This window comes from Chenopodium quinoa, unplaced genomic scaffold (assembly GCF_001683475.1).
Source record: "Chenopodium quinoa cultivar QQ74 unplaced genomic scaffold, ASM168347v1, whole genome shotgun sequence".
In the NCBI taxonomy this organism is placed as follows: Eukaryota; Viridiplantae; Streptophyta; class Magnoliopsida; order Caryophyllales; family Amaranthaceae; genus Chenopodium; species Chenopodium quinoa.
Window position 1 is genome coordinate 2108942 of NW_018745523.1, and position 24637 is coordinate 2133578.

The following is a 24637-nucleotide window of genomic DNA, read 5'->3' on the forward strand; positions in this document are numbered from 1 at the left end:
ATTGACAGATATCAGCTGTTTGTTAGGAGCAGGGCCTTATCCTAGCTTGACTGCTTGAGAGTCGAGACGATGTGGCCGTGTGTTTGTCCTGCTTTAATGCGTTTAAATGCTAACCTCTTTTTTCATGATTGCCACAAATTTTATGTGGGGGAACACTTCATCTTGTGATTTTCCTAATCGAAAATGCTTTGCTAATTGAAGTTTATGTTGCGTTAACGGCTTTTAATTTAGACCAAAAATAATGCCTAATGAAGCCCTGTCTGACCTTAACCAATGCTCCCTTGGTGTGTTTTAAACGACAACTTTATGCATTTCCACTGCCTAAGATCAAGGTACCGACTGCAACGACACTTTGAATGTGGATGGACCGTCTATAGGATCAAACCATATCTGGACACAGTTATCATTTCGCTTATGTGATAATTTGCAAAACCTTTTCCAAGATGAATTTACTTCAAATTGCAAAGGTGACGCACCAGCCAGCAACAATAACATTGCGTGGTAATGATGCTGTGGGTCCTGTGTGAATCATTTCTGCTTTCAGTAGTGAAGGGGGAGGTTAGAGGTGCCTTAAATGCTGTTGGTTTGTACAAAGGTAAAACCGAGGCATGGGCTCCAAGAACAGATTCAATTGTGACCTCGGGTCATTTGTTGCAGGTGATCCTCTAACCCTTAAAACTGGTGCAGTAGTAGCTATTTATATATGAGATTCCAAGTGTAATCGTTTTTGTGGTTGAGGTTGTTGCTCTACATTTGAATGACAGATACCTAGTCAGATCATAATTTGGACACACAAGAGGCATTTCCTTGGAGCTTGAACAAGGCCAGACACTTAGCATGGTTGTTCATGCTGATCCAGAGGATAAACCGGCATGCATCTCTTGGTAGAAGATGGGTCTATCACTTTACTGAGGTGAAAATAACAGGCAAATCTCCCAGATGGTGAGTCTCCTTCAACGCGGTCTTTGGTTCATTTATCTTTGGATGCATTGTACTCTCTGTTGATGGATCTTGTTAGTTTGTGCTCCAGAAGTATTAATAACTTAATACCATCTTGTTTTCTTGCATACATTAGCTCAATATCTCTGTATGTTAGGTGTTAATCTGAATGGTATTTGGCCTGCTGCCTGTGTGATCAGTACATGAATTGAACTAAATATGTTTCACCTTGACAGATAAAATGCCAGATTAGGTTACATAAATTGTGATTAATCAGGTTATTGAATAGGAATTCAAGCCTCAAATTTTCTGGGAAGAAAATTAGCATAACTAATAGCTTAAAATTTATGTTATCATATATTAATAATCCACATTTTTGCTTCATTATTCTCGTATGATTATTCTTCTTCTATTCATCCTTACAATTAAATATAACCCATTACAAGAATAAGCTCCCAGTGTACAGTAGCATTGCACAATTACTCAGAAAATATTGAAAACAGTCGGTATAGCAGATTTTCTTCTTGATAAATTTCCTTCTCTTCCTTCCATACTAGTAAATGGATGAATAAAACTTTCGATACATGTTTTTACTCTGGTAGAATAGTAATTCTCTCCGGTAAACTCACAACCATGAAACTCAACCTTCCTTATCCTGTTCTCTCGTGGACTATACCAACCCAAACCATGCTGAATTCCTGGCAACAAAAATTCATGTTGCTCTGTGTGATAAACCAGAGGAATTCCACTTCCAATGGGTACCCTTGATCTAATACATCCGGAATTGGCACTTCATTCTTCCTTGTGAAGGTCAAAGCTCAGGATCATTTCCCTCGAGTATTCAAAAACCAATGGATCGTACTTGGTAATATTCCAGTGTAAGTGGTTGTTGGTTGGAATTCCTTGGTCGTAAGTCTGGATATATAACTTTTCTTGTTCCCATTCCCCTGCATAATTAGGGACACTGTGCGTGATATAAGGAATGGCCGTCTTTCATCAAACTATTTTTTTATACATGTTTAATTCTTGGGGTCCAAGGTTTTGTTTTCTTAATATTTTTGGGTCGGCTATAATTTTATACACTTGGATCATGATTTATGAATGACTTGCGGTTCAAGCATCCAACTAATTGGTAATAATAGTCAACAAAACTTGCATTAGTAATCTAATACTAGTATTTGCTATATTGAATAGCTGTTAGTTGGTTAAAAATTGATCTGTTGGCTATCGGTTAGCTGTTTGAGTCTCTGATTAGTATAGTTTACTAGTTGATTGTAAAATAGTATTTTGGAATTTCTCTTCTTTTTGGAGATTAAAAAAGATGAGACACTCACTTAAATTGTTCATGTTGATCCATAGGATGTACTTGGTGGATATTGGTTGAAGATGGATCTATTGAGGAGCAAATGTTCATGTTCCTGATGGTACGGTGAATTCTTCTTCTAGACGGTTTTTGTGACATTCGTCTTTGAATGGATTTGATGGATCTTGTTAGTTTCTGTTCTACTACTCCCATAGTGTTACAAATTAAATGCAACATTTTTTTGCATACATTAATGGAATCATACATGTATACTTGAACTTTGTTCTAGGTATCAAGCAGCAAGACATAGCCTGCGGCTTATATGATCTTTACATTGATTAATATAATTATCACCTGACAGTTGAATAGATACTAGAGTATTTTATATAATGTTTGATAAATCAGATATTGAATAGCAATGAAAGGCACAAATTGCTTAATATTGGAAATATTAATTAGAAAAATTGGGAGTGACATTTTACTTCAGTGTTCACTTGTGATTATTCTTTCTCCTATTATTGGCTTATTGCACACCTAGGCACATTTTACTTTAGTAATCACGCGATTCCACCTAGGTTTTGAGGTGTTTGAGGTTTTGAGGTCTTTGGTTTTTCCGGCAAACTTAGGTGGAAACGCCTAATTCAGGCACAACTTAGATTTTTCGATAAAAGATGAAACTCGAAAAATAAAAAAAAATTATAAAAAAAAAAAAAAAATAACTGATTATCGCTACCGCTGTCGTCAGTGTCCTTTTTCTTCTGTTTTCGACCGAATATAATACCTTATCTTGGTGTTTGTTATGATAAATAAGTGGTGTGTGGATGTATTCTAGGATTTTTCGCTTTTTTTTTAAAAAAAAAAAAGTTGTAATATGATTGATTTTTGAAAAGAAAATTGTGTGAAAAGTGATAGAACAGTGGACTGAAAAGTGAAAGGAGATTGATATATTTTATATAAGGGTAAATAAGTCCGTTCAAATAAAAAAAGGGGTGTTACCTAGTAAAAGGAGAGCGATGTTTAATACAACTGCCAATTTATTTAAACTTTGATAGTTAAATATATCACAACTCATCAAGGTATGAGCATAAATAAGATTTAGAGAAAATAATACTCCCTCCGTTTCATAATGTTAATTCCATATACTATTTTGGGCGTTTTAAAAAGATCTACCCATATTCAATATATTCCATTTTTAAATTTTTTTTTGGAATTAATTGGTTGTGGATTGATGACATGACTCTAATTAAGAAAATTTCTACCTTGAATTATGCAATTGGTTTTGAGGTGTTAGGTGGAAACGCCTAATTCAAGCACAACTTAGGTTTTTCGATAAAAAATGAAACTCGAAAAATAAAATAAAATTATTAAAAAAAAAAATTGATTACCGCTACCGCTGTCATCAGTGTCCTTTTTCTTCTGTTTTCGACCGAACATAATACCTTATCTTGGTGTTTGTTATGCTAAACTAGTGGTGTGTGGATGTATTCTAGGATTTTTTCGGTTTTTTTGTTTTGTTTTTTTTTTTAAAGTTGTAATATGATTGATTTTAGAAAAGAAAATTGTGTGAAAAGTGATAGAACAGTGGAGTCAATAGTGAAAGGAGATTGGTATATTTTATAAGAAGGGTAAATAAGTCCATTCAAATAAAAAAGGGGGTGTTACCTAGTAAAAGGAGAGCGATGTTTTATACAACCGCCAATTTATTTAAACTTTGATAGTTAAATATATCACAACTCAAGGTATGGACATAAATAAGATTTATAGAAAAAAAAATACTCCCTCCGTTTCATAATGTTAGTTTCATATACTATTTTGGGCGTTTTAAAAAGATCAACCCATATTGAATATATTCCATTTTTTTTTTTTTTGGAATTAATTGGTTAAGGATTGATGACATGACTCTAATTAAGGAAATTTCTACCTTGAATTATGCAATTATGACTTATACTTTAAAAAAAAAACCCTTAAATAAGGGAAAACTAATTATGAATTATTTTGTACTTTAATGTTAGATTTCAAATATTTTTTTTAATTTATGTAATTGACTCCAAATGGGACTAACATTATGAAATGAATGGAGTAATTGATTATAGATTACTAGATTAGAAATGCAGTGTCTTGATTTATTCAGCAAAAATTTTCACCAAATGCCACTGAGCACTTTTTAAATTCACCCAATGCCAATCAAGGTTTTCAAAATTCATCAAATGTCACCCAGTTTTTAAAAAATTTACCAAGTGTCATCTATGACTAACGACAGTTAACTCCATTAGTCATTAGGGTTTAATCATGACACATGTCATGATATGATTAGTTCATTTTAATCAATTAAAATTATATTTTTTCTCGATTTTCGTAAAGAAAATTATTTGGGTAAACTTTTAGGGGTTATTTTGAACTTTATGGGTTCAAATTAAGCTCAGAATTGGCAAAAAATAACGTATATTCCCATTTTGTGTGTCGAAAAATATCTCGATTAGCTAGTCATTGTTCTTAAGCATGAAACTTTATCGAGTAAGGTTTTGGAGGTCATTTTAGACCCTTAAAGGGTCAAAAAGACCCCCTAAACCTTAGCCGGTCAATTTTAATGGTTAAAAAATATGACACGGTAACCGAGATATTTCTTAACACACAAATTAAAACAGGGCATTTATATTATTATTTTTCCAATTCTAAGCTTAATTTGACTCCATAAAGGGTTAAAATAACCTTCAAAATTTTATCCGATCAATAATCATGGAAGAAAAATATTGACTCGCTTTTTAACACACAAAACAGGGCATTTATGTTATTTTTTGCCAATTCCAAACTTTATTTGAACACGGGTTCGGGACAAATAATCCCCAAAACTTTACCCGAACAATTTTCGTTTCAAAAATCGTGAAAAAAATATTATCTTTATCAATTAAAATGAACCAATTATATCATGACATGTGTCACAAATAACAGAGTTAACGATCGTTAGTACGTCATACTTCCTATTAACCACACAAAAAAAGTATAGAAAAAACTAACCAAAAATATTTCAGAAGAAACATACTCCATATTATACCGTCTGTCACTGTGTTTGGCAGGATATCAGAATTCGTCACAAACTCACAATACTCACTCTATTTTTGTCTAGATATCTCACTGTCTGTCACTCTATTTGGCAGGATATCCAAATTCATCGATATAAGCACTCCCTATTTTAGCCCAAGCATCCTTGTTGCTTTTTTTATCACACGGCTCGCATTCCAACTAGATTGAAAATAGAGCAAAACTAAATAAAAAGAACAGCAATAATAATAGAGATAAAGAACTAAATAAACACAAACAAAATAAAACCACTCATGGGTTGAATGCTTATTAGAGATTTACTTTGATATTGAGATTGAAATTGGTTATAAAAGTTCTCAAATCAATGGAAAAATTAGGGTGTTACCAAAAGGTTTAATGTAGGATTTGATTTTAGTATATTTACTAATATAATAGTTCATGTAATTTGTTAAAATATAAATATATTTAATATAATTTGTTTTATATTAGATTTTGAGATGTCATCAAACCCACCAATTTGTTTTCGACTGGTTGTAAGCCTTCAAACTGCACGACCATTGTAAGTGCATATTTTTTGAGAAAATATAAGTTTATCAATATGATAAACAAAATTTGTTTATCAAATGGCAAAATTGTAAATAAATTAACAATTTTTTAAGCTGTGTGGCACCTGCCGAATCATATAAAGTTTGTAGCTAGGCGTCACGCACACAAAGACCTGAACATTTCGTTAGACCGCCAAAATAGAAAACAAGACGAGCTGCTAACATGGAACAAGCCTCTCTTCCCTTGCTGCGGCTGGTCACCCTAGTTCAGTCAAATGAGTTTTGAGAGGCGAAACCAAACCGCCTGACATCTATACAGCCGCACTTTCAAATATGAGTCCCACCGTTGTTGATATATTTACGAAAATACCATGATGGCTGGGCATTTATGTTGTTTTATTTATCATTTTGCCATTTGATAAACAAATTTTGTTTATCAAATTGATTAACTGGGGCTTCCTCATATTTTTTACATCATAGCACTCGTTTGTCAACTAAACGGACAGAAATTGAAACAATATGATTTTGTATTGTCTCCTACAATCATCTCGATACGAAATGCAAAAAAAAAAAACCCACAAAAAACGCATTAATTGTCCCCAAAAAATTATAGAAATAACAAACTAAAAATCTCAACATGGTAAAAAACCCAAATTCGTCTAGGCAAACTAAAAACGCATTAATTGGCCGTAAAAAATTATAGAAATAAAAAATTATTGTTTTCGTATTCTAGGGTTTTTTAATATCAGGGATTTTGCATTTTAGGGATTAGGGATTACGATTTCAGTTGATTAACATAGCGCATTTGTATTTTTCTTTGAATTGAGCTATCAAATAACCATATTATGTGATTTAATGGGTTTGATAATTTTAATTAAATGTTACAGGACGATGAATGTAATATATGTGATTTGGGGTGATACTTTTAATCAATTGTCCATCCCTTTTCCTTCATTGCTGAAATTTATAGTCAACTTAGGTTTCGTCAAAGATTCGTTGGAGATCTGAACAATCCGTCACTTTGTAGATTATTCTTTAGTTGAGTAATGTCAAAGGGTCAAAGCTAAGAAGTGGAAGAGAAATGTGGGTTGGGTTAGCTGGGACCTGGGGTAACCATGGGTTAGGGTTTTTTTTTTTTTTTGTCTTTTAAATAATTAATCAAGGATTAAATATGGGTTGAGGGGAAATTATGACGTCATAAATGGTCTATAGTAGAGTCTGGTAATAAAATAATCAAAAAATTTACAGCTTTTACGGTAGTAATTCACAAGTTTTTTAATTTGCGGTAGTAACTTTCAAAATGACATTAATACGCGGTGATGATTGACAAATTTTCCTATCATGTAAATTTTGTTTTTCTCATGTACTTTTAATAATTTCTCTCTCTACTTTTTTGCATACTCAATAGAAATTATCTTTACAATGTACTTTTAATTTATTTTTTTTATTCCCGAGAAAATTGGCCATAAAGGACTATCATTAAGAGACGAAGGGAGTACTATAATTATTAAACTAGATTAGGTCCCATGCCATGCACGGTACTTTTCACGTACTTTTAATTTTATTATTAGTTTAACACTATATTTATTTATGAAAATTATCTAACTGCAAGATAAGATGATGAAAAATTCATAATTACAAAAATAAAAATAAAAATATATTATACTAAAGAAAATAGTGGGAGTATTACGTGCACGAATAATATTATGTATAAATGAATTATGTCACAAATTTATATGTAGGAAAATATTGCATAGTACTTTGTATTAAATATTCTCTAAAAAGCTTTGACAAAAACACAACAACCAAAAAAAATAAAATATTTTGGCGGATAATTTTTTAAAAAAAGATGTCACATTTCATTTTCCAATTTCACTTATAATATAATATTTAATTTTAGATATAGATTTACGTGTTAAAGTCAATTCGATGCATGTAAAGTTTATTATTTTTATTTTTTTCTTATTTCGTACTATAAATATAAATTAAATCCATTGATTGTAATAAATAAAAAAAATATTTTAAGCAAATAATATCAATATTAGTAATAAGAATCATTAATTTATATTATCATATATTAAAAAGATATATATAATTATTTTATTTTTAAAAAAGTTCTCAATCAAAAAGATATTAAAGGAAAAATAAAATTACAATATATTTAATTTTAGAAAATAGTTTTTGGAGGGGAAAACAGACACTAGGAAGTGACATGTGTTATTCTCGGTGTCTGTTTTAATATTATGTTATTGATTATGCACTACAATTGACATGTGTCAGCCCTATGATTATATTAAACGTAATGACCATAATTTACCTTTATAAGTCTTATTATTGACCAGTATATTAAAGTTTTCATTGAAAAAACTTAATCTCCTAAAACCATTATAACAAAATGAATTTTATTATAATAACATTTATCTTAACATAGTGACCTTTAACATAAGCTCATGAATGCCCTGGGGCGTTTAATAAAATAACTAAAAATAGAAATATTATTGAATTAAAATGAACATTAATTACACCTATCAAAGCATGATTTTGTCATGCATTCCTAAATTAATACTGATTAGGGGATTTTTATCCACCAATCAGCATCCGACACGTGGGCCAGCCAGGTTTCGCCACGTGTCCTTCATGTAGGCCAATAGGAGTCTGCCACGTGTCATCAAGAGATTCGTCCTCCTTGGACCAATTGCAATGTGACACGTGTCCACCCATGCCAAATGGGAAAACCGGCCAGCAAGGCCCAATCATTGTGGGAGGCCCAGTCAGCCTTAGGTTTAACCTAAACCTAGTACTGGCACGCATCCCAAGGCATATAAATATGCCCATTAATCCTCATTAAGGGGGATTACGCACATTTAACACTCTCACCTAGAGAGACCCAATTACTTTTATTTCCGCATTAATTACTCCTTAATCAAGTACTAACTTGACCGTCGGAGGCGGATCTCCAATCGTCCGGAGCATCCGTTTGTTTTGCAGGTACAGGCGTCCGGTTCCAGTCTCAGAATTGTAACTCTCCCGCCGGACATCAGAAAATCCCGAAACATTTTGGCGCCGTCTGTGGGGAGAGTACTTCTGAGATGGCATCCACGTCTGTACCGACTCCTGAAGAGAGGCGTCCCCTGGACGACCCTCAAGTTCAGTCGGACTATGATACTGAGGAAGAATTTGAAGTTGAAGCTCACACAGCTTCAGACGGGACCCTAAGGGCCCGACGCACCCGTCGTATCGAAAGGAGAGAACGGGAAGATCTTCAACCTGGACTCAGTGATCCAGCCGGCGCACCGCCTGTTCAACAGCAGCCGGCTGATGGATCTGCTCCCATTACAAGAAACGAACTCATGACCTTCATGAGGGGCTTCAAGGGAGAGATTCAAGAGTTGCTCAACAAGAAGCCGCCTGCTCTGGCCAAGGAGCAGTCAGCTAAGAAACCTTCCTCTTCAGGGAAGAGGAAGCCTGTTCAGGGGCGAGAGGCGACCCCTCATCCTAACTCTAGAAAGTGGAAGCCGCATGTCCTTGATTTCACAAAGTACCTCTTTCCTAATCCAGGAAAGAGGAAACCTGTTCGTCATATTCAGGCGGACGGGTCGAAGAAAACATACACAGATGCTCGGCTATAGCTAGAGCAGAAGAAGAATGACCGATTGTCAGAGTCGGCCTCTACTTCAGACTTCCAAGACAGTCTGCGCAATACCTCGATGAGGTATACTCAGTCGCATCATGAGAGTCAGTCAGGCGGTACCTCCCGTCAGTCCGGCTTTCACAGTGACCAGGCGGTACCAAACTTACCATTTGTACCGCAACAACAATATTTTTTGCAGCCACCTCTGTTTGGAGGGCATGCAGCAAAGAATGTCCAACCTATGGACTGGCAACTACGGTTGCTTAGGCTTGGGGAACAGCCGTCGGCCTTCTCCAAGGAAATTACTGAATCCGCTCAGCCGGCCAAAGTGAAAAATGTATTAGTAGGCGCCTATGACGGCACTACTAACCCAGAAGACCATTTGATGGCATTCACCAACCTGATGTACCTTCAAGGGTTGGATGATCCCACTTGGTGCAAGTGTTTTCCAGCGACTCTCAAAGGAATCGCACAACAATGGTTCGGCAACCTGCCGACTGGTTGTGTGAATAACTTCAGGACGCTTGCTTACTTATTCACCTCCAACTTTGCCATGAACATACCTGCGAAGAAGACGACCCTTGATTTAGGAACGATTCAGCAGGGCGAGAAGGAGGGGCTTCGTTCTTACATCAGGCGGTTTAACCTGATGAGAATACAGATTCAAGGGTTACCGGATGAGGTAGCCTATACTGACTTTTTCAGAGGCCTCAAAGACGGGTCGACATTCAAATTTAATTTGGTTCGAAAGAGGGTGGCGACTCTTCAAGAGGCCTTGATTGAAGCGGAAGCCTATATACAGGCGACTGATCTTTGTAGTACGGGAAAACAGTCGAACGGGAAAAGGTTCGACAAAAGAGAAGGACGATAGAAACAATCGTCAAACAAAGATGAGAAGAAGAGAAAAGAGGTCTGGGCGGCTGATTCCTCTAAACAGCCGGCCTAGAAGAAGAGGAAAGAATTCAAACCATACTCCCCAAAGTATGCGTTTAACAAGGATAGCCAAGCTATCCTAAAGGAAATCAAGGGACAGATCTCAATTGAGAAGCCGGCCCCCATGAAGGGTTCTGCAAGCAACCGGAACCAAGAAAAATTTTGTGATTATCATGAAGATGTTGGTCATCACACCAACGAATGCATCAGTCTCATGCGGTATCTGGACCGCCTGGCTGAGCAAGGCGATCTTGACTCTTATGTCAAGAAATCTACGGGGAACACTTCCTCGAAAAAGCAGTCGGCCAAAAAGAGTCAATAGGCCGACAGCTCTGATACAGATGATGCAGTCGTCTACACCATTGCAGGCGGCTTCTCAGGAGGCGGCCCCACTATTAGGGGCAACAAAGACAATATCAGGCGGCTAGACGTAAATTCCGTTCACCAAGAATGGCCCTCCAAATATTCATTTCCAGAGATTGTCATCACTGAAGAAGATCTAGGAGGGGTAAGGGGGCCGCATGCCGACCCTATCGTTATTGAATGTAAAGTGGCCAACCAGAGAGTTGGCCGAATCCTTATAGATACCAGAAGCTCCTCAGATCTTATCATTAGCAAATATCTGTCAAAACTCAAATATCAGACTGATTGCATACATCCGGCATCTTACCCTTTAGTAGGGTTTGGAGGAGGAGCCGTCCACCCAGTGGGACGAGTGGATTTACCCATCCGCCTGGGTGAAAAAGGGGAAGGACGACACATGGTAGTCCGGTTCCTGGTAGTAGAAGAACTCTCGGCCTACAACATGATTCTGAGACGACCAACCCTGAATAATTCCAAGGCTGTTATAATCCCATCTCTTATGTTGCTCAAGTTTGAGAGGGATGATGGAACAGTCGGGTCCCTAAGGGGAGATCAGAGGATGGCCCGAGAGTGCTATCTCTCGGATATCAAGCCCACTGTTATGGCCGCTGGGTCAAGTGGTGGAAAAACAGACCTTGACAATGTCAAGGAGAGTGCGCCTGTTCAAGAAGCAGGCGGCAAGAAGAGAAAGGTAGCCCAGACGGGGGCCGCAAGAAAAGACACAAAATAGCAATCATTGGCAGAGAAGCGGTCGGATGAATTCCGCCCTCAGCCGGCTGGTGAGCATACAGACCTGATCTAAGACGACTCGCGTCCTGACCGAACAGTCAAAGTTGGGACGACTGCTTTGAGAGTCCTGGGTGACGACTTTCACAAACTATTGAAAGAATACAAGGACATTTTTTCATTCGAAGTCCACGAAATGCCAGGCATTAGTCCTGACATGGCGGTACATAAACTGGTTGTGGATCCGAAAAAGAAGCCGGTAAGGCAGAAGAAGCGGAACCATGGCGAAGAAAGAAGTCAGGCGGCAGCCGCCGAAGTTAAAAAATTACTTGATGCAGGGTTCATTCGGCAATGTTACTTCCCAGACTGGGTTGCAAATGTGGTGCTTGTTAAAAAGCCGAATGGCACCTGGCGAATGTGTGTAGACTACACAGACTTAAACAAGGCGTGCCCCAAAGACAATTACCCTCTGCCTGAAATTGATAACCTGGTCGACTCAACAGCCGGCCATGCTTTGATGAGCTTTATGGACGCCTACTCTGGTTTTCATCAAATTCCTTTATGGAAGAAAGATCAGGAGAAGACGGCCTTCGTCACTGATCAAGGGTTATACTGTTACACGGTCATGCCGTTTGGTCTTAAGAATGCCCCGGCCACCTTCCAGCGAATGATAAACACTATGTTCTTTGATCAGATTGGGAGAAATGTCGAGGCATACATTGATGATATGATTGTCAAGTCTAAGCTTCAGATAGATCATCTGTCGGACCTCCGAGAAACTTTCGCCACACTCAGGCGGCACCATGTCATGCTCAATCCCAAGAAATGTGTATTTCGAGTTGAGTCTGGGAAATTTCTCGGATTCCTTATCAATCAGAGAGGAATAGAGGCGAACCCTGAGAAGGTGCAGGCGGTCATCGACATGCAGTCGCCTCGTACCGTCTGAGAGGTTCAGAAGTTAACAGGTTGTCTGGCGGCCTTGGGAAGATTTCTAAGCCGATCAGGAGACAAATGCTTATACTTCTTCCAGGCCATTAAGAAGAAGGCAAGGTTTGAATAGGGGCCAGATTCTGAGGCGGCCTTCTAGAAATTGAAAGTTCACTTGCATTCCTTGCCGAGGCTGGTCAGCCCTTTGCCCAAAGAAGTACTCTACATGTACCTGGCCGTCTCTGATCATGCGTTAAGCGTTGTTCTTCTTACTGAAAGAGACGGCTGTCAACTCCCGGTCTACTTTGTCAGTCATGTACTGAAAAAAATGCCGAGTTGAGGTATCCCTTAGTGGAGAAATTTGGTCTTGCACTCTTCATGGCTGTTAAAAAATTGAAGCCCTACTGTTTGGCACATGCAGTCGTCGTGTATACAGATCAACCTATCAAGCGGCCACTGACCACCATGGAGTCGTCAGGCCGGATGATCAAATGGGCCATAGAAATACAGAGCCTCGAAGTTACTTTCGAGCCTAGAAAAGCAGTGAAGGGGAAAGCCTTTGCTGACTTTATTGTTGAGATGACTCGTCCCCCTGATTCTCGAGATCCAGACCAAGTCTGGAAGGTATATGTGGACGGAAGCTCTACTTCAAATGGGTGTGGAGCAGGCGTCATATGTCAGTCGCCAGAGGGCGACAGGTACGAGTATGCTCTACGCTTCAGTTTTCAGGCCTCAAACAATGAGGCAGAATATGAAGCTTTACTAGCCGGAATCTGCATGTGCAAGGCAGCAGGGGCACGAAAGATAGACGCCTGTTCCGATTCACAATTGATAGTGAGTCAGTATAATGGCGAATACGAAGCAACCCATCCGGCCATGATCAAGTATTTACAGGCGGTACGACAAGCAGTCGGATCCCTTGAAGATTTTCATCTGACTCAAGTGCCGAGATCAGAAAACAACCAGTCGGATGCACTTTCAAAATTAGCATCATCCGCCTCTTGTGATACTCCTCGAACTGTTTTTTGGGAAGTAATGGAGAAGAGAATCATCGAAGAAGACCCTATTGGAATCCTAGACAGAAGCTCAACATGGATGGATCCAATCAAGGCATATCTAACAGACGGTACCCTGCCGGATGATCATCACCAGGCGGCTGCGCTGAAAAAACGGGCAGCCAGTTTTGAAATGATAAGGGGAGAACTTCACAAAAGAGGGTACCTTCAACCCTACTTAAAGTGTGTTACTCCAGAAAAGGGACGAGAGATACTAGACGATCTTCACTCTAGTTACTGCGCTTCCCATATAGGCGGTAGGTCGCTTGCTCAACGGACAAGGCGGCAGGGCTACTTTTGGCCTACTTTAGAAGCAGATGCAATGGAGGTGGTGAAAAAATGTGACAAGTGCCAAAGATTTGGCAAACTAATTCACCGTCCGGCTACTGACCTCACTACCATTCATAGCCCACTACCGTTTGCTAAGTGGGGCATGGATATTCTGGGTCCCTATACGCCTGCTACAGGCGGAAGGAGGTACATACTTGTTGCAGTCGACTACTTCACTAAATGGGTGGAGGCGGAGGCTGTAAAGGGAATCAAGACGAAGGATGTAATTTCATTCATCTGGAAAAATGTCATCACTCGGTTCGGGGTTCCCATGTCAATGGTTTTTGATAATGGTCCCTAATTTGAGACGCATGTTCTCAAAAGCTGGTTGGGTGACCAAGGAATTGCACACCACTTTGCATTAGTCGGCCGTCCACAAGCAAACGGCCAGGTAGAAGCCTTTAATAAAATCATCTCAGACGGTCTCAAGAAAAAGATTGAACGAGCAGGCGGCCTATGGGCGGATGAATTACCACATGTTCTCTGGGCCATTAGGACGACTGAAAAAGGGGCGACTGGAGAAACTCCATTCCTCCTAACTTATGGTGCGGAAGCTGTTCTTCCAATTGAACACTACGAGCCGACTCTTAGAGTAATGCTATATGACGAAGAGGCAAACTGGGAAGCCATGCGCCTGGCATTAGACTCACTCCCAGAAAGGAGGGGCAATGCTGTCTTGCGCCATGAAATTTACCGCCTGAGAATGACCAGATCATACAACAAAAAAGTACACAGGCGTCCACTCAAAGTGGGGGACTTTGTACTTAGAAAAATGGAAGCAGTTGGTAGGGCTAATGAGTCTTGCAAATTAACTCCCAACTGGGAAGGACCGTACCGAATCTATGAAGAGGTCAGGGACGGTACCTACCGTCTGGAAACACCAGACGGCCAACCGTTGCCTCGAACCTGGAATGTAGATAATCTTAAGAAATATTTCTTTTGAATGATGTAAATAGTCGAGGGCTACTTAATAGAAGTTTGTTGTTTCATTCAATTTTGTACTAAGAGGGGCATGCCTACTGACAAACAGTCGGCTACTCTCCATGTTTAATTTTCATTCTTACTTAAGAGGGGCACGCCGCTTGTTCTACACAACCGGCTACTCTCCCATAACACAGTTCACCAAGAACTATCAAAGGCTCATGGCTGAAATGATCAGACCAGGCGCCAAGCCAACTGATCAAAATATAAGTTTAAATCGACCTGTCCCAACACTATAGCAGGCGTCCGACGGCATCCATCCGGATGAAATTCGTCGCAGAGAGCAGCTCCCTTTTGGGTGGAACATTGTTCTATAAAATCATTACACGGCACCTATACGACTGTCTAACCAAGACAACCACGTAGCCGTTTCCCGGACAAGGATACCTCTCACTTAACTGACTAATCAGGTCAAACAAGTGTTCGCAGTAACCATCCGTGTCAACCAACCGACTGAACTACTTGGGATAAGAACAGTCGGTATCTTATGAGTTAATAGCCAACAAACATTGGCGAATAAAGGGGAACAACCGGTACCCACCGCTTGAAACCTCTACTACTCAGTCACTCGGCGACTAGGTAACAATCATGTTTACTTGGTCACTCCTTAAAAATTAACAAGGCAGGTAGGAAACCACCTTCCTACTTGGTTGAAGGGGATCCAGTCTTTAAAGTGGCCGACTGATCGCTTAGCCTGGAAACAGACAACCAGTCGTCTAGGGGCATAGGTGGCGTGACTAACTACCTCGTACCTGTCCGCAACTATCGGCCATGCAAAACAGTCGGTATAGTATGCAATTGGATATCAGAGTTTCGATACTTAGCAAAGTCGAAACAAATTCGAAACATTTTGGAAAAAAGGCGACCTAAAATAATGGTCGCCTGAGTTATATTAACAGCCGGCTAGAAGGACCGGCATAAATATTCATACCCCCGGCCCCTTGGCCGGGTAAAAGATACAAAAAGAAGCCGGTCATTAAGACCGGCAAAATATTCAAAACCCCGGCCCCCTGGCCGGGTAAACAGAAACAAACGGCACGCAGGCCGTAAAAAGAAGACATAAAGCTTAAGAAGGGGGCAGATCTTCAATAATAGCAGCTGCCGCCTGGTCAGCACTTTTTTTGCTGGACTCGGCTTCAGCTGCATCCTTCTTCGATGCATCCACCCCAAGCGGCACAAGCGCCACTACCGGCTCCTCCTCCTCTAACGCCTCGTCCTCAGCAGCCGCCAGGATCTCTTGATTATATCTATTAGAACACTGGCGGTACGTTTTTTCCCATGAGGAAAAGTCGGCATTGGGGAAGAGGCGGCCCCAGGTCAGGCGCTGGATCTGAGCAGAGTCTTCCATCATCTCTCGGACCAGCTCCTTCTTTTCTTGCTCGGCCTTTGCCGAGAGCTCCTGAGTAAGACTCTTCTCCTGGGTCACCAGGCGTTCCTTAACGTGTGCCAAGGATTTCTCCAAGGTGTCGTATGAGGACATTTTTTGGCGAAGAGGTCTCAGCTCGGCCTTGAGATTGTTGATGGTCGCCTCCAGCTCATTATTTTTCTTCTGGGCCGCCTCTAACTGAGCCCGGATAGCAGAAGTAGCCTGCGCCCGATAATAAAGAATATCAATTGTCAAAATCTCATTTTGGGCAATTTGAAACATTGCCTTATCACAGTCAGAGGCGGCCATAGCTTTTGCAGCCTTTACCTCTTTGTTCTTCCTGTCAAGCGGCTTGCGAAGGTCGTTCACTCGGAGCAGGGCCTAAGTAAAAGGGAACATGCGTCAGTTTTCAAACAAAAAACAGGCGTCCTGGAATTTAAATAACCAAAAATATGCTAAGTATACCTCAGCAAGGACCCCTGCAATCCCGTCTAGGTCAAGGGTGCCGACACCCCTGACCGCCTCCCTCTCAGCCGGAGGGACGGCTTTGATCATAGACTTGGCCACCTCGACCAAGTCTGGCTCCTGAGAGCCGACTGCATCAAGCATAATCAAACGGGTTAGACCTAGTAAAGAAGGGCGCAAGTCTAAATTCACAAGGACAACTTCATTCTTCTAGGCGGCCCGATTGGAGTTTTAGAAGGAGTGGACGACTGTTTCTCAGCCGCCGCATGTTTCCTGGCAGTACCAGGAGAGCTCGCAACATTCGTCCTCCGGGTCTTGGAGTCCGGCTGTTGGGAAGAAGAGGTTCTTGGAGTGCCCGTCTGAAAAAAAAAAAAAAAAAAAAAAACACTCGGCCAGTATATGCATAAACCCAACCCCAAAAAGAGAGTGAAAGGTTCGGAGCTCACCAGGGGCGCCCCCTTGTTGGGGGAGTTGGTTGAGGATTGTTGCATAATAGAGGCTCGCAATATGGCCGCCGCAGTCTTGGAAGCGGTGATCTTGCTCATGGCGTTCGCTACAAAGACAAGATACCAAGTTAATAGAAAGATAAACAGTAACTCATGGCAAAAAAAGAGTATTCGACAGGCCGACTACCTCTTGAACACCGACTGCTAAGGCCACAGGCGGCCAAAAAGTACTCGTCATAGAGCCATTTGAAGCTCGGGACGCAGTGCAGGGGTACTTGCTCTCGTACCCCTGTATTAGAGTCGACCCTCGACTCTACTTTAAAGAGTCATTTATCCAGGATCTCTTTCTTGGCTTTAGGGGGAACAGGCGGCATGCTTCGGCCGCCTGCAAGAACAGGCGGATTCCTGTTCCACCTGTTGAAGCGCTTGTTCAGCTCTGTGTCTGAACTTTCAATGATAAGGAAGGTGCTTCGCCAATCCTTCCACTTGTTTGCTTTACCTCTTGTCATGAGGTAGCCTCTGTGGCTCGTCAATTGATACCAGCCGGTACCGCCTGCCTTAGGGGTCCGGCTGAGGTAGTTCATATGGGCGAAAGCCTCGAAGTTTGGCTCCACCCCGTGCAGTTTGCACCCGGCCACATAGCCGAGTACGTTGACCCAGGAGTTTGGGGCTAACTGCTATAACCCCAACTCATACCCATCCAAGATCCATTGAACAGCCGGATGTAGTGGGAAGCGCAGCCCAGCCCTGATGGCCGCCTCGTAGCAGCCAAAGCAGGCGCTATCATAACTAGTACCAGCCGGCCAGACGACTGTGTCTTCTGGATCCGGCACGAAAACTAAAAAGCCGAGGCCCATTGTGTGGTTCGCAATAAAGCTCCCCACTCTCTCTTGCATGGCCGTGATCCGACCCCGTGGGACAGTGCAGTAGTAAGGGGTATTTTGCTCTCGGTAAGAGGCGGATGGCTCCGCCCAATTGTCCCCCTTCTCAACTGCGTGAGAAAGCCTCGCCTCTTGTAGGCGGTTGTTTTTCTCTTCCGTGTCCAGAGAAGCATGACCAGAAGAACTAGACTCGGATTCGTCCTCTGACGAGTCCGAAGAGGACGACTCCTCCTCTCTCCCAGAGGGGCCCGCCTTCTCTCCTTCAAAAGGAGTAGGAGAGAATGTAGACGTGTCAACTGTAAAATGGGAAGGGGTCACCTTGACCCCTCCCTCAGAACTGTCGGCTGTCAAGCCGCCTTGGTTCACTTCCACATCTGGCGCCTGGTCAGATGTTTCACTAATCGGCACCCTGTGGGAGGAGCCGTCTGAGTTCGAGATCCTAGCAGTTCTTTTTGTTCTGGCCATCATGTTCTGCATAGACACAGAGACAGTCGGACTTTTTATAAAGGGCAAAGATGGGTCCGGAAAAGGGAAGGCGGCACTCCTAGTCCTAGATTCAGCCGTCCCCAGTGACCGGCTGATCACTAACCTAGGTCGTGTCGTGTGCTTCCGTGGTGCCATTTCAAAAAAGAATAAAATAAAGAGAAAATTAAGAGTAAGAGAACCGACGGTTACCTGAACGAGTGAAGTTGACGGAGTTCTGAAAATCCTGAATAGCTGGCTTGTCAGAGCAGGCGGTAGGCAGAAAGAGTCCGGAATGTCAGAGCAAGTTCAAGGGTCCGAATGTTCTTTCTAAAAAGTTCTCAAGTGTGAAAATGACTGAAGTCAACACACCCTTATATAGGCAAAGTGAGAAGGCGAAGGGTCACTTCCAAAATTCAAAATTTGGGCGGGAGAATCTCTCGGCCTTTCACCGAGTGACACCCGTAGCAGGCCGTCGCCTGTCACGGTGCGACACCTGTCACAGGTAACACGTGACCAGTCACGTGCCACCTGTGAGGGGCAAATGATTAGGGGATTTTTATCCACCAATCAGCATCCGACACGTGGGCCAGCCAGGTTTCGCCACGTGTCCTTCATGTAGGCCAATAGGAGCCTGCCACGTGTCATCAAGAGATTCGTCCTCCTTGGACCAATTGCAATGTGACACGTGTCCACCCATGCCAAATGGGAAAACCGGCCAGCAAGGCCCAGTCATTGTGGGAGGCCCAGTCAGCCTTAGGTTTAACCTAAACCTAGTACTGGCACGCATCCCAAGGCATATAAATATGCCCATTAATCCTCATTAAGGGGGATTACGCTCATTTAACACTCTCACCTAGAGAGACCCAATAACTTTTATTTCCGCATTAATTACTCCTTAATCAAGTACTAACTTGACCGTCGGAGGCGGATCTCCAATCGTCCGGAGCATCCGTTTGTTTTGCAGGTACAGGCGTCCGGTTCCAGTCTCAGAATTGTAACTCTCCCGCCGGACATCAGAAAACCCCGAAACAAATACCACTTTAAAATGTATTTTAAATTCTTATCTATCTCTCTGAGAGCGTCCGTTAGCAATATCCTTTTTCTAGTGTTTCTTAATTTGAGGGTCACAATAAATTAGTGTGAATCAGATTTAAAAGTTATTTATTAAAAAAAGGAAATTTTGCAAAAAACCATCTTTTATAAACAATTTTTTGCACAAAACCACCTTATAATATTTTTTTTTTTTTTGCCATGACACACCTTAATAGTTTTTTTTTTTTTTTTTTTTTTTTTTTTTTGCAAATCAATACCTTTATGCCGAAAATTGAGGTTTGACCCCATATTCAGGCGCTGGCTACCCCAATCCACCCACGAGACCACCTCTCTCCCCAACCCCATGAAACCACCTCCCTCCCCAACCCCACCCACACAACCACCCTTTCATGGTGTTAACCATCCTAAACACACCCCTCTAACGGTGTTGACTACCCTGAACACACCCCTTTAATTAACAACATTGACCACCCTAAACCCTCCTTTATAGCCCTAGCCACCCATTTCCCCTCCATTATTAGCGTCGGCACCCACCACCCTAAATCCAGATTTTGCGAGGTGGTGTAAAGAAGAGAGTTCGATTTCATTAGTAGGGACGAGGAGGAGAGGCGGTTTAGTGGGTGGAGCTAAGGACGGAGGTGGTGATTTCGTGAATTAGACTAGGGAGAGGTGGTTTCTTAGGTTAATTGGGGTACTCAACGTCAGAAAATAGGGTCAAACCTCATTTTCCAACATGAAGAGATTGATTTGCAAAAAAAAAAAAATTGATTACGGTGTCTCATTGCAAAATATATATATAAAAAAGCTGGTTTTGTGCAAAAAATTGCGGAGTAGTTTTTTTTTAATCAAATTGCCCTCTTTCTCAAACAAACACTACCCAATATTATTAATTGCCCTTTATGCTTTATTATTTTGTATATAATCTCAAACATAATTGTAATTTAAGCACAACTAATAAGACATATTTGAGTCTACGCAACCATACTTAAAATTTAATGAACACAGAGTAATAATTAACACTTCAACATCAATTATACTAAAACATTATAAACCAAAGATTTCAAAGGAGCACCAAATGCAAAACTAACATTATAAAATATTTGAATGTGTTTAATTAATCAACAATATAAACCCTAAAACATACCAAGAAAAATCATAAGTTCATATTTAGCTACACAATAGCAATACTAGAATACTAGCAATGCAACAAGCATAATATTTTTTTTTCAAAGTAACATACAATTTAAAAATGGTTCCAATCTCCCTACATTTAATTTCCTCATTGCATATTATCAAACAAAGAACAAAGAAGTAGCAACTAGCCCTACAAGAGCCGAAACTTGAAGTTGAGAAACCGAGTTAGGATTGGCCGTTGGTGCTGGAGAATCGGCTGTTGGTGCAGGTGACTCGACTGTTGGTGTAGGTGACTCGACTGAGGGTGCAGGAGCCTTGGCTGGCTGACCGTGCGAACCAGGTGGAGGTGAATGTGGAGAAATGACATCAACGGTCAATCGTTGCCCTTTTTTGCAATGCTCTTCATTCCCACTAATGAAGTAGAAGTATCCTGGACGTTCGAGCTTAATCACGGTGTTGCCGTCGGTGTAAGTACCAGTGGTGTTGGTTTTGTTACAGTGATAGTAGCCATATCTGTCTACTATTAGAACTGAATCATTCTTGTATTGAAAATCTGCACCACCAAAAATAAAAGAAAAAGTATCTCATAATATATTACATAAAAGAATTATTTCATTACCAAAAATACAAAAATCAAATCAAATCAAAAGTTTAAAAAATAAAAATCAGGTTCTAAGAATTAAAAAATCATAATCTCAATTGATTTCAATAAATCCTTTAATTTTATAACATTTGATTACAATAAATCTTGGGGCTAAGAATTTAAAAATCATATTTTCAATTGATTTAAAAGTAGTAATCTCAACTGATTTCAATTCATCCCTTTTGTTTTATTAAAATACATACGGAGTACACTTTAAAAAATTGAGCACATTAGAAAAATTGATAAACTCGTAACAAACTAAAACTTATTTCGATAGAAAAATTGATAAACTCAGAACAAAGTAAAACATATAAACCCTAATCTAAACCAATAAGGAACCAATAAAAAGTTCATACTTTTTACATATAAACCCTATTCTATACTCTCTATTAGTCATTACAAACAGTTTTACACTTTTATTCTTGACTTATTATCAAAGAAATATATGCTTGGTATACGAAATGAACAAATAATAAATTAAAACTTCAGATTTAAAAAATAAAATCATTAACTCATAACAAAGCATATAAACCCTAAACAATTCAAACTCTCAAGCATGCTATGTTACATAAGAAAGATTTTGGTTATTTGTTTTATGATTTCAAAATATGTAGTCATAATTAATTTCAATGGATCCTTTTAGGAAGATTATTAATAAATAAATGATACATTCTAAACAAAATGAAAAAATTATAACTTGCCATTAATTAAAATTAGGGAAAAAAAAGAAAAGAAAAAAAATCATAACAAAAAGCACATAAACCCCAATTTATTAGAAATTATATCACATGTATGATAAAACTTTCAATTTAAAACATTCAACATATAGTGGTATAATAAAGTGAAAAAAATGGTATGATGATACAATTAACATATTAAATTATGAATAAAAAAAATTAGATGAATTTAAATTAAATAATAAAATAAAATAAAAACATACGTAGAGAATCTCCAATATGAAATCGTTGAGAAGAAGCCCAATGATGAAAGAAATCAGTATCATTTCCATCAGGAACACGCCAAGTAAGATTACCACCTACTTCAAAACTCTTAAAACAATCCACAACACCTAATTGCATCCCAATTATCACACTAATCATGATTAGTGAAGCAAATCCCATATTAACCTTCATCATTTTTAATAATTTAACTCAGTAAAAATATCAAAGTTTTTTGAGGAATAATAAGAATGAAAATATGAATATTAATGAAAAATAGGTGGGCTAGTAAAGGTTATATATATAGGAGGGTTAAAAGGGAATGAAACGGTTAGAATAATAAAAAGAGAGGATATTAAGGGACGTGGGAGAAGTTAATAATAATGTGGGGGTAATTAATATTGTTATTGACTAATTTGACTCAATCTTTGGGAATCAACGTGTATAGAGTATAGGTGCGTTGAATTTTTACCGTTTGAAAATTATTTACCATTCAAACTTCCAATACTTATCTTTTCAACACTAGTACGGAGTACTATCTTTTCTTTGATTTTTTTTTTTTCTTATAAAAAAAATTTGTTGATGATAATGTATTCGTTGATCATTGTAACTTTTATTCCAATTTCATAGGTTTAAAAAAATGGAGTAATAAATAAATAAATAACACTAATATCATCATTGTATGCATTTACTTCTCACAATTATTTGATTCCATTTCCATTCATAACGATTATTATGCTCTTTTGATATTGTTAAATCACTTAATAGACATAATGATGATTAAAATTAATATATTCATTTCCTAACTAGTAGATTGTAGGATTATGATTTATTGTGAATAATTATTTAAAGATTATTTATCTTTATAAAAAAAAATCAGAGACAAGAATTTGATTTGTTTTCTTTTTTTTATAGATATTTGATTTGCTTTCTAAATTGGTAGGGTATTAGTTATAACTCTTAAGGAAAATCTAGTAATTGTCAATTAGCCTATAGATATAGGTAGGTTTATATCCTTGGCATATGATTTGGTGGATAATATATTGTGATGACAATTGGATATATATGAAATTGATTTGTTACATATCTAATTACTCCGTATTTTACAAGTTATAATACGGAGTATTTTTTTTATGACAAATACGGAGTATAATTTTATTTTCATATTCAACTCATGACATTTAATTTCATCTTATTTTCACTTGTTTCAAATAAATTAAGTTCAATAGTTTATTAAGCTAGTAAATAAGTAAGAGTGAGGGACCCGTCAAAAAAAAAAAAGTAAGAGTGAGGGATTGCTCAAGTGGTAAGAGCTTCCCTCCCGGTTCCAGGAGATCATGGGATCGATTCTCACCCTCGCCTTTGCGGCTCTCTAAACACCAAAAATGAAAAAAAAAAAAAAAAAAAAAAAAAAAAAAAAAAAAAAGTTCAATAGTTTAAAAGAAAATGCATACGGAGTATTGTAGTTTATATTTTAGAATATACAGAGTATAATACTCCGTACTCGATTACTTGTATAGTTATATGATATACGAGGTACAAGGTATGGAGTAATTTTCAAAATAATAATAACTCTTTGTGTAAATAAAAAAAAAATTTAAATACAGAAATAATTTGAGGTAGAGCACACAATAGTCAAAAGCTTTAAACTTTAAATGCTCAGTTGAAAAAAAACATACTACTATATTAGGATTAATTGTTGGAAAATGATAAATGCAGGGGCTGCATTTGAAAAGAAATATAAATGAAAATATTAAGAATTATTAAGCATGGATAATATCAATTAACACGTCGTTATTTTGTTATAAATTCCTGGAATTATACCCATCATCTTAAGAAAATGTATTATACGGAGGGTAACGCTTTATATGCATTATGGCTTATGTATATTGAAGTAATTTAACACTGACACAAATAGGTGAAATGAATATTACTAAAAATTTAGCTTTATTATTATTAATTCGACGGACTAAATTTAGGTTACAAAATAAGCCAAAAGCTTTTATTTTATATTTTTTCAAAATGAAGAAATTTCCAAGAAAAAAGGAACCAAGCAGTATCAAAAGTGAGTATCTCTTCTAATATCTTGCATTCCTACTCTTTTGAAATGAAGTTTCTTCTAGCGCTCCACAGATGAAACATTTTGGTTCATTCGTCTTTTGTCTTGTGAATCGATTACAATTCCCTAGCAATCGATCATGCAAAGCAGGCCAAAGAAGGGCTCAAGCTCTCTGCTGCCCGTATTAGTGCACTCCAAACACTATCCCTGCATTCATCGTCAATTACATAACTATCATGTCTCATAATACTCATCACTGATTGAATTGTGAACTTAGCCTTTGGGTGAATCTGGATCTACACATTCTTCAGCTAGATAGGGTGAAATAATATCGCATCTCCACCCTTGTCTTGCTCCCACGGTTCTTCTACTGTCGCCCCTGCATGCTAACCCGGGATTCTGGGGTAGCTTGAGT

General features: G+C 39.0%; 1 protein-coding gene across 1 annotated transcript; it reads right to left on the bottom strand.

Moving 5' to 3' along the window:
* Nucleotides 1-20519: 20519 nt before the first annotated feature.
* LOC110715577 (early nodulin-like protein 1) lies at nucleotides 20520-22849 on the bottom strand. The gene is made up of 2 exons (XM_021894164.1): nucleotides 22166-22849; nucleotides 20520-21135 (listed from the first exon to the last, which is right to left on the bottom strand). Exons 1-2 carry the CDS (start codon nucleotides 22359-22361, stop codon nucleotides 20741-20743), a joined length of 591 nt encoding a protein of 196 aa, XP_021749856.1. The 5' UTR covers nucleotides 22362-22849; the 3' UTR covers nucleotides 20520-20740.
* Between the last annotated feature and the right edge of the window lie 1788 nt (nucleotides 22850-24637).

Coding starts and splice junctions, on each gene's coding strand:
- LOC110715577 (XM_021894164.1), bottom strand. CDS start 22,361: ATGATGAAGGTTAATATGGGATTTGCTTCACTAATCATGATTAGTGTG. Junction 21,136..22,165: donor TCATATTGGAGATTCTCTAC/GTATGTTTTTAT, acceptor TTGGTGGTGCAG/ATTTTCAATACAAGAATGAT.